The sequence below is a fragment of the Suncus etruscus genome, chromosome 6, assembly GCF_024139225.1.
Source record: "Suncus etruscus isolate mSunEtr1 chromosome 6, mSunEtr1.pri.cur, whole genome shotgun sequence".
Classification (NCBI taxonomy): domain Eukaryota; kingdom Metazoa; phylum Chordata; class Mammalia; order Eulipotyphla; family Soricidae; genus Suncus; species Suncus etruscus.
The window spans coordinates 120,013,382-120,029,848 of record NC_064853.1 but is presented as its reverse complement, the minus strand read 5'-3'; the positions used below and the strand labels follow the sequence as shown (position 1 = coordinate 120,029,848).

General features: G+C 50.2%; 1 protein-coding gene across 4 annotated transcripts in view; it reads right to left on the bottom strand.

The window, feature by feature from the left end:
• CYFIP2 (cytoplasmic FMR1 interacting protein 2) overlaps positions 1 to 16,467 on the bottom strand; it is a 91,007-nt gene that overhangs the window by 47,392 nt on the left and 27,148 nt on the right. For 2 of the 4 annotated variants that reach the window (XM_049775687.1, XM_049775690.1), the window contains exons 8-15: positions 15,726 to 15,854; positions 15,547 to 15,651; positions 13,832 to 13,923; positions 12,232 to 12,349; positions 8,542 to 8,661; positions 7,255 to 7,380; positions 2,350 to 2,516; positions 1,007 to 1,154 (exon numbers count right to left, since the gene is read on the bottom strand). In XM_049775687.1, coding sequence (XP_049631644.1) covers positions 1,007 to 1,154; positions 2,350 to 2,516; positions 7,255 to 7,380; positions 8,542 to 8,661; positions 12,232 to 12,349; positions 13,832 to 13,923; positions 15,547 to 15,651; positions 15,726 to 15,854 — 1,005 coding nt within the window. The remainder of the gene's footprint in view (positions 1 to 1,006; positions 1,155 to 2,349; positions 2,517 to 7,254; positions 7,381 to 8,541; positions 8,662 to 12,231; positions 12,350 to 13,831; positions 13,924 to 15,546; positions 15,652 to 15,725; positions 15,855 to 16,467) is intronic. The other 2 variants (XM_049775689.1, XM_049775691.1) reach the window with 1 other exon arrangement.

Genomic DNA, 16,467 nt, shown 5'->3' with positions numbered 1-16,467 from the left:
CCCCAAAACACCATGATCAAGGCCAGAGGTCCCTGATATGCCCCTTGCCACACTCAACGCACACAGACACAAATATGCAGGAGGCAGCAGTGAGTCACAGATATGATCTCGGAAAATGGCTCCAGTGAACCTGGGGTTGTTTAAAAGCAGCAATCTGCAAAATTAGCTCCCAAGACATCAGAACTCTCCCCAAATCTTTTATGCCCTGAAGGTGGTGGCCAGGATATGCGGCACAAGCTGGGGTCCTTAGCTTCCCCAAAGCTCTAGGACAGCTTTGGATCAGCCCCCCGCCCCCCAACCTCTTTCTTGTTCAGAAATCCCACTGGCAACTTTGAATGTCTGTATTTCCTAGACTTGCTCTAAGGGCCAAGGGGTTTCTGTATTGATTGACGGGAGAGAAGTGGGGTTGCAGAGAATAGACCTTTCATTTTTACAAACAGCACCAGTGATCAGAGGGGTGGAGATGCTGGCCCAAGATCACACAGCAAGTCAGGGCTGGTCTGGGGAATTCTTAAGCTAGGGTGAGCGTGGGGTTCATTTTAAAGTTTCCACTTTAAACTTCCCCATGCTTTGGAGAAATGAGTGCAGGGCTCAGAGAGTCTGGCAGAGGATGCCCAGAGCTCTCAAATATAGCCAAGGTACATGGACATGTGACTGAATGTGCCCAGGATGGTGGAGGGAAGATGCTATAAAATCCAGGTTTTGTGAAATCTCTAATTGTTTTTGGATTGTCAGCCACACCTAGTGATGCTCTGAGATCACTCCTGGTGGCTTGGGAAGACCATATGGACTGCTGGGGATAGAACCCGGGTCAGCCATGTGCAAGGCAAACACCATTCCCCCCCACCCCTAGTGGTATTATTGCTCTGGTTCCATCTCCTGAATCCTTAGTGCACTTGCTTCTCTATCAAAGCAAGATGAGCTACTTGGCTCTGTCTCCATCCTCTGCCTCCATCCACCCCAGGGGCCCAGTTGGGAAACCATTCTACCACCCAGAGGTGCTTACCTGTGTACTGGAAGGTCCCACAGCGCGCCGGGGCACCTTGATGTCGAAGCCCCCCTTGGGGTCCTTCTCCCCTCTCAAGCACGGATCATTGGGGGGCTCCCGGCCACCCTCCCAGTCACAGATGGTTTTCCGAATGGCCTGCAGGACACTGGGAAGAAGAGTGAAACTCAAGGACTGATTCAGCAACCAGGACGAACCAAGACTGTCTGGAGAGCCCTGAGAACTTGCAGGCCTGTGAACTTGGGGGCTTGGGGAACATGCTTGCTCCCCAACTGCTTTCCTGGATGGGCTGGGATAATCGATGTGGGGGCCAGCCTGAAACCTGTGTGGAACCAGTGCCTAGGACCACGTGACTGAGGTTTGGCAGCCTTCCTGCTGGCTTGTAGAGCATCGGAGCAGAAGTTCATTGCCTGGGTGGTAAATGAAGACCTAACTCAGGCAGCTACTATGTGCTCAAGCCCTCTCAGTGGGTAGCTCATTCCCTTCTTCCACGCCTCAGCTCCCTCACACATATGCTGTGCAAGGGAGGGAAACTGAGGCACAGGTGAGGGAGGTGAGCTATTTCACATGACTGGACAGAAATTTGGGCATGGGCTCCAAGCTGGGAGAACTAGGCTGCGTCCACCGCCCTAAGTGTTCATACTCCTAAGTAGGCCTCTTAGAAGTTTCTGGAAGTTGCTGGAAGGGTCTGTGTGTTTCTAGAAAGTGAATGGAGTGAGACACTCGCACAGAAGCCAACTCAGGAGCCCTTAATATTTGACGCCTCCTAGTTTCTGTGTACCACATTCTGATCACTCCAATTTCTTGTGTACCTCTAATTTCAGGTGCAGTTCTGAGTTTTGATACGCCCATGATTTCTGGTATACCCTCTTATTTTTGCATGTCCCTGATTTCTCATGGATCCCAAATTTATGTACTCTGCTTTAAGGTGCATCCTGATTTCTGATATACTTCAATTTCTCTTCATTTGTTTTTGGGTCACGTCAACAGTGCTCAGGGGACCATATGTGGTGGTAGGGACCAAACCTAAACCAGACATGTATAAGACAAATAAACTATACTATCTCATCTCATTGTTTTTTGTTTTGTTTTGTTTTTTTTTGGGTCACACCCAGCAGCTCAGGGGTTCCTCCTGGCTCTATGCTCAGAAATCGCTCCTGGCAGGCTCTGGCTGTATGGGATGCTGGGACCATCGTCCTCCTGCATGCAAGGCAAACGCTTTACCTCCATGCTATCTCTCTGGCCCCCACACCTCGATTTCTTGTGCATCCCTGATTCCTGCTGCTCCCCTGCCCACCTTGTGGTACAGATGACCCCTGCTTACCCAAGGCAGTGAGGCCCACCTGATAAGCACGTTCTTCTTCTTGCGCACAGCCTGCCTCAGTGGCTCCCGCAGCGTGATCTGGGCGAAGTCCTGCAGTGCAGCGTAGATGGTGTTCCTGATGGCCTGGTTGAACACACTCTCCATCCGGCCCATGAGCACCTGCAGGCCCTTGATCATGGCAATCACCTGTGGGGGGGGGCAGTCAGGTTGACACCTGAGTCCATTGAGGAGCCCCCTACCCACCAAGGATAGGTTCAGGGTACAGACACCAGCATACAGCACCTCTCAAGCCAAGCCAGTCTGGTTACAGTTCCTTGCAGTCCCTACAGTCCCTATAAGGGGTCAGGCGGTAACCTCATTCGAGGAGCACTGAATGGAGAGCCTTTCCATCAGCACCCACAGATCTTAGCTTTTTTTTCACCCTGAAATATTTCCAGAGGATGTTTAGAATAGTTGCCTTTGAAATAACTCGATCATTTGCTACCCGGATCCCTCTACTCTACTTGGGTTAGCGTATGGGTTGGGAGGGTGTGAAGGGGAAATGCTCTGCCCTCCCACTTGACCCTTCTTGACCCTGCCTTATGCTGTGAGAAACCCACTCTAGAGACAAAACGAGCCTGGTCTGACCTTGGTGCTCACCGTTTAAACCTGTTTGGGGGTTATAGTCACCCCAACTCTTAAGTCCAGGCCTTTTCCTGCCAAGGAAATAGGGGTTACTGTGTCCACTCAGGCTGTTTTCAGGCGACAGTCAAGTGGGGGGAGCTTCCCCTGCAACCAGCCTGATGCTTTGCCCGCCAGGCCTTCCAGAGTCACTTCCAGAGCCAGAACTCAGAGGGCAACACCTGCGTGGGTTGAGGGGTGTGTGCAAATGTGCTGGCAGAGACGAAGGCCTGTCCCGGTGCCAATAGCAAACATCAAACAGTCATTGAAAAATGAACCAACAAAAAATAAGTGATTATTTATAAGTGGGCCAAAATTGTATGAGAAATATTTTTCCTGCTTTTTGTTGTTGTTTTTGTCCTTGGGCCACCATCTGACAGTGCTCAAAGCTAAATCTTGATTCTGCACTCGGAGATCATTCCTGGTGTTGCTCAGGGGAACACAGGGCTAGCGATTGCACCCAGGCCAGACACATGCATAGACTGCTCCAGTCCATAAGTTGTACAAGAAATTTCATAATGCAGGACCCTTTGTGCCTCAGCAACCAATAGCCACCGCTATCACAGGGGGCAGTGATTCATTCAGCATAAATATGATGGGAATGGGAGTGAGTGCATTGGGTGGAAGGTGGAGACCTAAATCCTAAATCTTTAGGCTCTCTCCCAAGAATATACCCCCCTCAAAAAAATACTGATCCAGGGGCCAGAATGATAGCACAGTGGTAGGGCATTTGCCTTGCATACAGACAGACCTGGGTTCAATTCTCAGCATTCCATATGATCCCCTGAACCTGACAGGAGCAATTTCTGAGCTCAGAGCCAGAAGTAACACCTGAGCGTTGCTGGTTGTGGCCCCAAAACACAAACAAAACAAAACAAAAAAATCCTGATCTGGTCATTTGTGGGATATACAATGATAGTGATATTAGTGTTCAGATACAATAGAGACAAGGGCCAGGAGGATCAGTCCATGATAGGAAGCTTGGCACAAAGAGTAGGGGCGTGCAGTTATGGTAGAAAAGGGACTACTTTGAAGTAGAATGCTTGTCTCGAATACAGGCAGGGGCGGGGAGGGGGGGCATTGGTGGTGGGAATGTTGCACTGGTGAAGGGAGGTATTCTGTTTATGACTGAAACCCAACTACAAACATGCTTCTAATCGTGGTGCTTAAATAAAGATTTACTGAAAGAAATAAAAAAGAAAAGGGACTACTCTGACAATGAAAGTTGGGAATGAGATATGCATGATGCCCCTTCATAATTGGGGTGGGGAAGAGAGAGAAAGAGAGAGAGACAGAGAGACAGAGAGTCAGGCAGGGGAGAGGGCAGGGGGAAACTGAAGCTAGTTGTAGCAGGGCAAGTGCACAGGTGAAGAGTGTTGGACATTGTATGACTAAAACTCAACGATAAACAATTATGTAAAATAAGTAAATAATTTTAATTAAAAAATTATGACCAGTCAGAAATCAATAGAAAAACGCCAAGTTAAAATAAACAAACAAAAAAACAAACTCCCAAATCATGTTGCTTAAAACAGCAACCAACACCATCAGAAAGACCTTAATGAGGTGCTTCAAATTCTAAATTTGCAGGGGGTATAGCCCCTGATTTTTCAGTGACCTTATCGTTGCTCAATGTCAGCAGCTTGTACTCCTTAAAGCAAAATTTGTACATATCTTTCTAGTAAGAAGGGACAGATCTAGGGCCAGAGGAATAGCCAGTGGTCAGGGTGCTTGCCTTGCAGACGGTCAAACCCAGCTATGATCCCTAGCATCCTAATATGTTATCTTGAGCACCACCAGTAGTGATTCCTGAGTGCAGAGCCAGGACTAATCCCTTGGCTCTGCTGGATGTGCTCCCCCCGCCCCCTGGCCAAATACACACTAAACAAAAACTTTCCAGGGAAGAGCAAGAAGGGATAAGAAAGCTCCAAAATGAGACCCTGACTGGCTTCCACCCAGGTGGAATCTTCCACTGGAAAGATTGGGGGGAGGGAGGCCTGGAGGAGCACCCCACAAAGTAGGTCTATGCCTTGTGTAGCTCTTGCTTGTGAAGGTGAACCAGTGACCCCAAGGAGCCTCTGCAGAGAGGAGGTGGAACAATAGTACAGCAGATAAGGCACTTACTTTCCACATAAGCAACCAGGATCCTGTCCCATAAGGACCAACTATGAAAGAAGTGACTACTGAGTGCAGAGCCAGGAGTAACCCTGAGCACCGTTGGGTATGGCCCAGAAACAAACCAGAAAAATAAAGAGATTGTCACTAGAAGGGGACATGGTGGTGTTCTTGCCCAGGCAGGGGGCTAATGTGAACCTCAGAGCCAGCCATCTGTCACCTACCTGGGAAGCACCTCTCAAAATGATTCGGGCCCAGCAGTTTCCACATAGAGCTTCTTAAAGAAGGCTCAGAGCCCCGAAGGAGCCTTGAATTCAAGTGTGACCTGGAAACTTCAGGGGTCACTGAGGGGCCCCCCTAACCTCTGCCAATGGCAATATCTTCATGTCCTCCAGTTTGGAAAACACCAGAAGGTCAGAAATGTCTGCCTGATGCCAGAGATATAGCAGAGTGGTGCTTGCCTTGCACACAGCCAACCCAGCTTTGATCCTTGACACCCCATAGGGTCCCCCAAGTCCTCCAGGAGTAATTCCTGAGTGTAGAGCCAGGAGTAAGCATTAAACACTGCTGGGTTAGGCCAAAGAGAAAGAAATGTCTTTCAGGCATGATCAAGTGGGTATATCTGTTTGTGTGCTTCCATCCTGAGCATATATGAGAACAAAAATAAAAGGTATTATTGGTTTTTAATATACACTGGCTGTTTTGTCTTTTTGGTTTTGGGGTGACCCCTGCACATGTTTTGAGAGCCGTTCCTATAGCGACTCAGTGCTGTAGTTCAATCCCAGGAGTGTTCAGGGAACCACAGGGTGCCAGGGATATAACTAGAACCTCCTTCAAGCAAAGCAGCTGCTTAGCCTCTGAATCCTCTCTCAAACTATTAAGCAGGATTGCTTTGTTTTATTTATATGGGCGACATCTGGCAGTGCTCAGGATTTACTCCGAGTTCTGCACTCGTGAATCACTCAAGGCAGAACTCAGGGACCATCTAGGATGTGGGAGATTAAACCCAGGTCAGCTGCATGCACGGTAAACACCCCACCTTGTCTTTCTAGTCCTACTGGGATTATTTTCAAGGCAGCTCTTGAATCTGATATTTGTTTTTTTCACCACATCTGGCAATGCTCAGAGTTACTCCTGCCAATGCTTGGTGGGATCATAAAAGATGGTCCTCGAACCATTATACAGAGATGGAGATTGAACCTGGGTTGGCTGCATGCAATAGTACCTGGGTTCCCCATTGTACTATTGTTCTGGCCCATTTTTATTTTTGTGTTTTTGTTTTCAACACTGGACTAGTGTTTCTTTCCATCTCATCCAGGCTCAGACTTCTGCCCCACCTGCTGTCCACAGCCTCTATATTATGATCCATGGTGGGAGCACCAATCCCACACAAAATGCCCCTTTGGTGCAGGCCAGTGCCCAGGATCCTGAGACAGTGAGAGTGAGAGAGAGAGAAAGAGTGAGTGAGAGAGAGAGAGAGTGAGAGAGAGAGAGAGTGAGAGAGAGAGAGAGAGAGCTTCCTCTAAAGCTGTAGACCCTCACCTCAGAAAACCCACCACTTTAGCACAAGGCCATGGATGAGCAGCGCCCTAGGCATAACTGATCTCTCTCTTCCTCCTCTCTCCCTCCCTCCTTCCTTCCTTCCTTCTTTTTTCTTTTTATTTGGAGGGTCAAAACTCCAGAGGACAATGCTCAGGGCTTACTCCTGGCTCTGCACTCAGGGATCACTCCTGGCAGGCTTGGGGGACCATATGGGATGATGAGATGCTGGATCAGCTGTATGCAAGACAAGCACCCTCCCTGCTTTGGCCCCTAGGATGAATTTTCTTTTGTTTTTGTTTTTGGGCCACACCTGGAGGCACTCGAGTTATTCCTGGCTCTGTGCTCAGAAATTACTCCTGGCAGGATGGGGATCATATGAGATGCCAGGGATCAAATCTGGGCCAGTCGTGTGCAAATCAAACACCTAACCTGCTGTACTAACGCTCAGGCCCCTAGGCTGAGTTTACAACCCTCTCAGCATAAGAACTATGAGGGAGTTGAATTGGGAAAGGAGAGGGAGGAGAAAGCAAGGAAATTCCTACGCCCCACGACCAGAATGACTTCCATGCCCCAGCAGCAGCAAGACAGGAGTGTATGGAAAACCCACCTCCACGAAGGCGAACTTCTCCTCGCTGGTGTAGTTGTAGCGCGTGGCTCTCTCGTACTCCTCAGCTGTGCCCGGGCAGTCTTTGTTGCAGAACTTATCTGTGGGGTGCACCAGCTTCCAGGAGTACTGGGGAGAGAGGTGACCTCGTCAGAAATTGAATATCAGGGGTGCCCAGGAGCAAGACACAGCCCACCCACTGTGAGAAGAGCCAGAGAGAGGTGCCGCTACCTAGGAAGGGGTTTTGGGACACAGGGAAGAGATAGGAGTGCTTCAGGTCTCTCTGCACTAATTTTTCTTTGTTCTGGGTTACACTTCACGATGCTTGGTGGCTACTCCTTGTGCAGCTAGGGAGATCATATGAAATGCCAGGGACTGAACCCAGATCAGCTGTGTACAAGGTAAACACCCTCCCCACTGTGCTATGCTCTATCCCCTGACTATTCTTAAGGAAACCAAGGCTTTTGTAAGTGGGCCACACCAACCCGGAGGAGAAGTGTGTGTCTGGAGTGATGGGGAGGTGGGGTGTTGTCACTGCGGATGCCTCCTGCATGTTCCCTTAAAGAAGGTAGATTTCCAGTGGGCAGTTATGTTGTTATTATTTTGCAGCCACTCCTGGTGATGCTCAGGGCTTACTCCTGGCTCTGAGCTCAAGGATCATTCCTATAGGAGTTGGGGGATTCTATGGGGTGTTGGGACTGACCTGGGCCAGCTGCATGCAAGGACAGTGCCTTTTTTGGGGAGTGGGGGTCATACCCAGCGGTGTTCAGGGGTTACTCCTGGCTTTTCGCTCAGAAATCGCTCCTGGCAGGCTCGGGGGACCATATGGGATGCTGGGGATCAAACCACCGTCTGTCCTTCATCGGCTGTGTGCAAGGCACACGCTCTACCACTGTGCTATCTCTCCAGCCCAGGCCAGTGCCTTAATCCCTCTCCTCTCTCCCCTTAGCCTCTGAGTGATTTTCATTTTTCTTTTTATTTTTGGTCACACCTGACAATGCTCAGGAGTTACTCCTGGCTCTACACTCAGAAATAACTCCTGGCAGGCTCGGGGGACCATATGGGATGCTGGGATTTGAACCACCATCTTTCTGCATGTAAGGCAAATGCCCTGCCTCCATGCTGTCTCTCTGGCCCCTCACTTTTCTTTTCTGAAAAGGGGACAGGGGACCAGAAAAGTTTGGCAGTCTCCACTCTGAGTAAAAAAAAGAATTGAAAAATAAGTGTGTCATCCGCTTGAAGACTGGTCGGTGGCAGGGAGAGACAGTGAGGACAAGGATGGGGACCCACCACTTCCATGACATGCGCACTCCACTTGGAGAGGAGCTGCAGGCCACGGAGGGCCAGGTCAAACAGCTCCCGGTATTCCTCATCCGACTTCTGACTGTCCAGCCCGGAGCCCGTCACCACCTGAGGGTGAAAATGAAACGATGACAAATGCATCATGCTCATGTCTGTGAGCCAGACAAGTATGTTTCCCCAAGACACAGGGGTGCCTGTGATGACAGTTCCACCCCTCCACCCCAATAACCTGACATATGGCTTGTCCATCATGCAAATTCCAATTCAGGGGGTGGGGGTGAGCATCACTTATGGCCATGAGTGGCCAACAAAACTTAACTCCCCTCAGCAGATGAGGCCTTTGCCTTACAGTAACTAACCTGGAATTCAAACCCAGGCACTCCATATGATCCCCCAAACCTCTCCACCTCTCCAGTTGTTATCCCTGAGCAGTCAGGAGGAATCTATTTGAACTGCTTGATGTGCTCTCCATCAGAAAGAAAACAACTTAATCCTTCTTCCCTCCCTCCCTCCCTCCCTCCCTCCCTCCCTCCCTCCCTCCCTCCCTCCCTCCCTCCCTCCCTTCCTTCCTTCCTTCCTTCCTTCCTTCCTTCCTTCCTTCCTTCCTTCCTTCCTTCCTTCCTTCCTTCCTTCCTTCCTTCCTTCCTTCCTTCCTTCCAGATTTTTGTGCCATATCTGGTGGTACTCAGGGCTTAACTCCTGACTGTACTCAGGAACATTCCTTGTTATTAGGGGACCATGGAGTACCAGAGATCTAACTCAGGCTGGTTGCTTCCTAGGAAAGTACCCTCCCTAGCTGTACTATCACTCTGGCCTTCCTTTTGGTCCTTTCAAGGACTCACACCAGCCAGTGGTATAGGAGCCACTGGGCTATTCCAAAGGGTTTTCTGGGGAGCAAACCAGGAACTGATGTAAGCTTAGCATCCATTCTGCCACCTAACATCTTCCTTCTTTCAAAAAAAATGGGGCACCCACTGCTAGTGGAAATATTGTCTGGTTCAACCAAAATACTATGGAGAGTTCTCAATAAACTTAGAATTGAACTTCTATAACTCAGAAATTAAACTTTGGGGTATCTACTCCCAGGACTGAAAACATTCATTCAAAAGGATGCATGCACACCATTATTCATTGCTGTAATGAATACAATTGCTAAGACATAGAATTACTGTTGGTGTCCAATATTAGATAAATGGATTATGAAAACCTGATACATACACAGAATATTATGCAGGTACAAAGAAGAATAAAATCATGTAATTTGCTGCAACCTGTCTGGAACTAGAAGATATCATGTTGAGGGAAGTCAGCCAGAATAAGAAAGACACAGGATCTCACTTATCTGTGCTATATATGATAACTAGATGAGGAAATGTAATATTGCAAAGGGGGGATGCCTAGATCACCCTTGACCTCAGAGCTTAGGGAGGACAGAGAAGGAAAGAAAACAAGGCAGGAAGGAAGATTCTGAGAAAGGGAAATAATGGGGGAACAGGGCTTCATATACTGGTAATGTGGGAGAGTGATACAGCTATGTATCCAGAGCACAGACTAAACAACATTGAAAACATGAGATCTAAGCTGAGACCATCAAACTTTGTAATGATTCTGTCGAGGTGGTAGGCGGGAAGTGAGAGGAGTAGGGATGACAAAGTATGGGAGCACTGGTGATGGGAGTTGACACTGGTAGTAGGGTTAGTGTTGAAATATTGACTAAAACTCAACTATCGATAACTTTATGTCTCATGGTTCTTTAATTAAATAAAAATTACCTTAAAACAAAATATGTCTCCAAAGTGGGGCTCTCAAGCAGTGTGCACGGGACCATGGAACCCCTCTTCCCCCATCAACTAGGCTGATAGTTCAAGATGAAATGTTTTGTGGACAGTTAAACCTGGAGCTGTATTCCCAGCGTGCCCTGGCTCTTCACCTGTTCATTCTAAGTGCATGGAGAAGCCAATGGAAGGGGCTATTTGAAACATAACTTGGAGCCAGTCTTGAGTTTCTTCCATTGTCTCGAAACATGGGGCAGAAAGGAGGCCTTCCACTTGAATCACTCCCAGGAAGGTTTGGGCCTGGCAGGGGCAAATCTACAGAGGGTACAGCTAATGTGTCTGCTTGTCCCTTCCTCAAGGCAAATGGGTAGATAGGTACCTTGGGAGCAAAGTCACTTCCCTTGACTGGATGGGGCAGATAAACACATACCTCTGCTTCTGGCCACATGGTGGCGCAAATGGGTGCACTGGATCCAGGCTGGGTTTGAGGTGTGCCAACAAGTATGTTAGCAAAGGGATGGAGACTTCCCAAGAGCAAACAAACCCAAGCATTAGCTAGAGTCAGTCTGGGTGGTCTTCCTCGACCTATTTTCCCTGCTTTCTCTGGGTCATCTGTATTTTTCTGTTCTTTGTGATTGGGTGATTGGGGGTGAGGAGGGGGACACACACCCGGTGACACTCAGGGATTACTCCTGACTATGAGCTCAGAAATCGCTCCTGGTTAGGGGGATCAAATGGGACACTGGGTATTGAACCAGGTCCATCCTGGATCTGCTGCAAGGCAAATGCCCTACCGCTGTGCTATTGTTCTGGCCCCATTGTTTTTTGCTTTTTTGTGGGGGTAGGTGGGCACACCATGCAATGCTTAGGGCTTACTCCCTGAGGCTCTGCACTCAGGGATTACTTCTGGCAGAGATCAGAGGACCATATGGGATGTTGGGACTGAACCCAGGATGGCGACATGCAAGGCAAGTGCCCTTTCCACTGTATTATGACTTAGTCTCTGTTTTCATTTTTTAATCCAACACCAGCAAATAAAGGAATGGGGTTTCAGGACACTAACAGGGCTGCCTTCCACCCCAACTGCCATTTTTTTCTATGTGTGTTTGGGAGTGGAGGTCAGAGTGGGGTACTCCCAAGCAGCTCAGGGGGCAGGTGAACTCTCTAGAAATACTTCACGATCCTCTTCTTTTTATTTTGGAACTACACCCGGCAATGCTCAAGGCTTATTCCTGTGTCTTTTTTACTCAGGGACCATTCCTGGTGGGTCCTAGGGATCATATAGGATGCTGGAGATTGAACCATGGTCTGCTGATGCATGGCAAATGCCCTCTCCATTGTGCTGTTTTGCTGGAAAGGTCACTAGGGACACACCATTCAGACAAGGTCCAGGGCAAGTTCTAGGCCCCTTTGCTGCCCCCTATCTTGTTTTGTTTTGTTTTGTTTTGGGGCCACACCTGGCATTGCTCAGGGGTTACTCCTGGTTGTCTGCTCAGAAATAGCTCCTGGCAGGCACAGGGGACCATATGGGACACCGGGATTCGAACCAACCACCTTTAGTTCTGGATCGACTGCTTGCAAGGCAAACTGCTGCCCCCTATCTTGCATGACTATTTATAATGGTTTAATCGTACCCTTTCAGAACCCAGGTGGGCTTCAGAATCCTGTTTCTCCTCCCTCTCCACTGGGGAGTTGTTCTGAGTCTTACAGAGATGGACAGTCTTTGGGCCATTGCCATTGCCCCTTGCAAATGAGCGCCCCCAGAGCAGAGGAAGGTGAAGATCACTGTGATGCTTGATGCCTTCCTCAGTCTCTCCTCTCAGCTCCTGAGCTGCAGGGTTCTCCCCTATATTCTAGAACCCCCATCCCTGCCCTCTGACTGGGGCTCTCCTAGCCGGCTTACCTCACTGTTGCTGTAGCGTGCCAGCTCGGAGATGAAGCGGATGTGGTCCTCGCGGATGTGCACCATCTGCTCGCAGATGTTGTACTGTGGGCTGGCACTGCTCTGTGTGCACGTCCACCTGGGCAGAGATGGGGGTCAGAGTAGGCCAGGGCAGCTGCAGGGAACCCCCGGCTTGCCAGATTCCAGGGGGCTGTCCTGCACAAATTCCTTCAGCCACCAGTGTCCTCTTACTTTACTTACCAGATACCGGGTTGAGGACTACTGAGATGCCTGCAAGCTCAACAGGGTAGAAACTGCCACCCTGACACTGGCTATAGGCCTTCAAGGCTGGAGCTGGGTGGGTGCATATGTATGTAGATGTATATGGGGTCTGGAAAGAACTGTGGTTCAACGACCAGGGACCTCAATATCCAGGGAGGAGAATGTCCCATAAATCTGTGAGTTGCCTGCACCCAGATGACGTGAAGAGGGAACCTCCCTAGAGGACCTGATTGGGGGGGGGCAGGACATAGGTGGGAGTGGGGAGAGGGGTGTCCTGCACAGGGTGGAGGTGTCCCTTGAATGATGACCCATTTCTATAGCAAGAGTAGTCCGAACACTCAGGGTGAACTCATTTCTATATGGTTGGTGACTCCATACTCAGGTGACCCCACCTTCAGGTGATCCTATTTTTATAAGGTTGACCCACACTCAGGGTGATGTCAGACCTCAGTTCCCCCTGGCCCCAACACTCTGACCATTGGGGAACAATGGCACAGGGTCATCTGCCCAAGCTCCCCTCCTGGTCCTGTCCCTGCAGTGAAGCTGGGACACAAAGATGATGGGGCTTGGAGACATTGTCCCTTTTCCCAAAATTCCCTGGCACCTAGGCCAGGGAGGACCTCACTTGGGGCTTCTTTAGGGCTTCACTCAGCTCAGGGACAACTGGACTACTCTCACTGTAGAAACGGGTCATCATTCAGGGGGTACCACCACCCTATGCAGAACACCCCTCTCCCTCCTCCTGCCTGTGTCCTGGCCTCCTGGGGGGGGGTCCATCTGGGGACAGCCTGGACAACTCCCTCAAGAAGAAGAGGTGCCCTTGGCTGGGCCAAGACAAGAGGAAGTTTCTGGTAGCCTCCACCCCCATGACAGCATGGCCACTGTCTGAGCTGGTGTCCCCAGCTCCCAGGACCCCAGCACTTTGATGACCTGGCTTGATGCTTCTACCAACATCCTCAAAGCAGCTTGAGAAACCCAGCACTTTGATGACCTGGCTTGATGCTTCTACCAACATCCTCAAAGCAGCTTGAGAAACCCGCCTCCAGAATTGGGGACCCACTGCCCACTGACCCTGAGGCCTGGCCACCCATGTTTTTCTGATCCCTTTTCTGCTTGTCCACAACCCTTTGGGACCTGAGTCTCTGCACTGACACAGAAGAGGTGGGCGCCACCAAGCTCTGCGCGCTCTGGAATCTTCCCAGCAAGGGGCAGGTCCCAAAGTGCTCAGAGGCCCCCAGGGGAGGGGGAAGGGCTGAAGTGGCCCCTCAGTCCCCTGCCTGGTGGGGCGCTCCTTGGCTCGCTGCTTTCGGGGCCAAGACACATTACGGCAGGCACTCACTTGGACTTGTTCTCTTCATAGTGAGCACTGGTCTTAATGTATCTGGCCAGTTCTATCTGCATGTCGCCGAAAAGGGGCACCACCTGCAGCTGCTGCAAAGGAAGCGGAACAGCATGAGTCCTGGGGAGTGTGGATGGAGAGGGCATGCCAGGCGCCCCCTTGTTTGCACATGAAGACACTGAGGCTGGGCCTGGGGAACAGCGGTTCACTTCCAAAGTCAGCTTCAGACTGGGCTAGAATCCAGGTGTTGGATCACCAAGGAGGAACATTGAAATTTCAGCAGCTCCTGCCAGGGGGAGCGTCCTCTAGTGTCTCTCTTGGGATCCAGAAGATCCTTTCCAGGGCTTAGACATTCATGGGCTAAGGTGGGGGATCCTCAAACTTTTTAAGCAGGGAGCCATTTAACTGTCACTCAGGCCATTGGAGGGCTGGAATATAGTTTTAAAAAAACTATGAACAAAAGTGGCTGATGGGGCTGTAGTTTGAGAACTCCTGTCCAAGAGTGAGGGAAAGCATTGAGAAACAGAGAGGAAGGGAGTCAGAGAAGGATCGGAAAAGTGTGGCGCACTACTGCAGGCTACTGATAAGTAGCCTGCAAGCTGCTAAGCAGGACAGGCAGCAGTGGCAAAAACATCCAGTAGGCAGCATCTGTCTCACAGGTTATAGTTTGAGGACCCCTGGGCTAAGGGCAGAGTCATATCCTCTGGGATTCCCCTCCTGGGCTGAAGGGTGGGGGTGGGCTCATGGAGGACATGTACGTGTGTGCACTGGAGGGCAGCTCTGGAGAAACTCAAGTTGCAGTTTTGCAAAGAATGCCTCTAGGATAAAAGCATTTGCCTTGCAGGTAGCTGACCTTGCTTGGATCCTCAGCATCCTACATGGTCCCACCCCTTCAGCACCTCCAAGGGTAATTCCTGAATGTAGAGTCAGGAGTAACCTTTGAGCATCACCCTTTGTGGTGCAAAAGCATCTCCCCCAGGTTGCCAGGCTCTGCCCCACACACTTAAGCCCCACCCCCATGTATTTAAGCTCTACCCATGGCCTAGGCCCCCCTCATACCTAAGGCCTAACCCCATGAACCTAGGCTCTGCCCTACAAACCTGAGTCCCTTCTCACCTTTGAGCTGCTCCTGAGCCCAGTTTCCCTTGAAAGTAGAGGGAACCTGGTTTTCCTGTTTCCTGTCCCAGGCATCCCCACAGAAGAAGGAAACTCAGCTGCAATTAATGGCAAGGCTTTATGAATTCTGCATTATGGATTTTGCAGAGCCTCAGAGAAACACTGGAGGAAGACTCTCCCCTAAGACAGGCGCAGCCCAAGGGTCTCAGGGTGCCTAGACAGGTACTATGGGGTTGCTGAGGAGATGAACTTGAACCTGGCTTCAATTTTTGCTGCTATGAGCTCCGGTTGATACTGAGGAATGGATGGACTTGACCTTCTGGCCACCTTCTTCCCTCGGAGAGATTGGGAATCTAGGGAAGCAGGGTAGGGGATGTCTCCAGCTGCACTGGGGGCTGGAACACTTGGTGAGGCTAGGGAAGGCTGCACCCCTCCCTTCCTCCCTCCCTCCTCCTCTTCCTCCTCCTCCTCCTCCTCCTCATCATGGCCCTTCAGAGCTTTGATCACTACATAAGCATGCCACTTGCTGTCTCAGATCACACCACTCCCTTCTGCCCTTCCTGTCCCCCCTGACCCGCCCCCCCCAGCACCAACTTCACCTTAAAGAACTTATCAATCTTGCTGAGATTGATTCTCTTCTTGGCGTCCAGTTTGTAAATGTTACTGACGCTCCCGTCCATCAGGTAGAGGCCAAAGCCCATGACCTAGAAGAGGGGAGCAATGAAGCCATGTGGGGAGTGGGTTGGGTGGGGAGGGGGTGCAGGAGTGAGTACCATACCTTTAGGAGCATATGCTTCTCGCCGGGGGTCAGATACATCTTGTTTTCATAGTAATCCACGCAGATGTTGACAATATCAGCCAGCAGCTCCTCATAGCCTGGGATCACTTCCAGTTGCTGATGAAGACACTGAACCCCAGAGCTCTGGGTGAGCCCAACTCACTGCCCTCTCACCTCCCCAGCCTGTGCCCCAGCAACCCTCCCAGAACCCCTACTTAGCTCCCATAGATGGGCAGAAACTGGCTACCTTGGTGGGAATAGAAAGTGATGATCTGGGGCCTGAGTGATGGGACAGTGGTAAGGCATTTGCCTTGCACATAAACAACATAGGAAGGACAACAGTTCAAATCCCGGCATCCCATATGGTCCCCTGAGCCTGCCAGGGGTGATTTCTGAGCACAGAGCCAGGAGTGACCCCTGAGCGCTGCGGGGTATGACCCAAAAACAAAAACAAATGAAAACAAACAAACAAACAAACAAAAAAAAAACCAGAAAGTACTGATCTGGGTGAGTCTTCAGCATGGAAGGACTGAGGGGACCATGGGAAGATCCAGGGAGGGTCAGCACCCCTTCAGGCAGGACTCAGCAGTACAGACAGGCTTCTGTCCCCAAAGGGAAATTTGCTGAATTTAGGTTTCCCTACTTGCCACAAATTTAGCCTTCCATCGAGGTAGGATTGGGCGGGTTCTTTTTATGGGTTGGGAATGCCACTACTATTCCTTTGCAGGAAGAAATTCGAGGG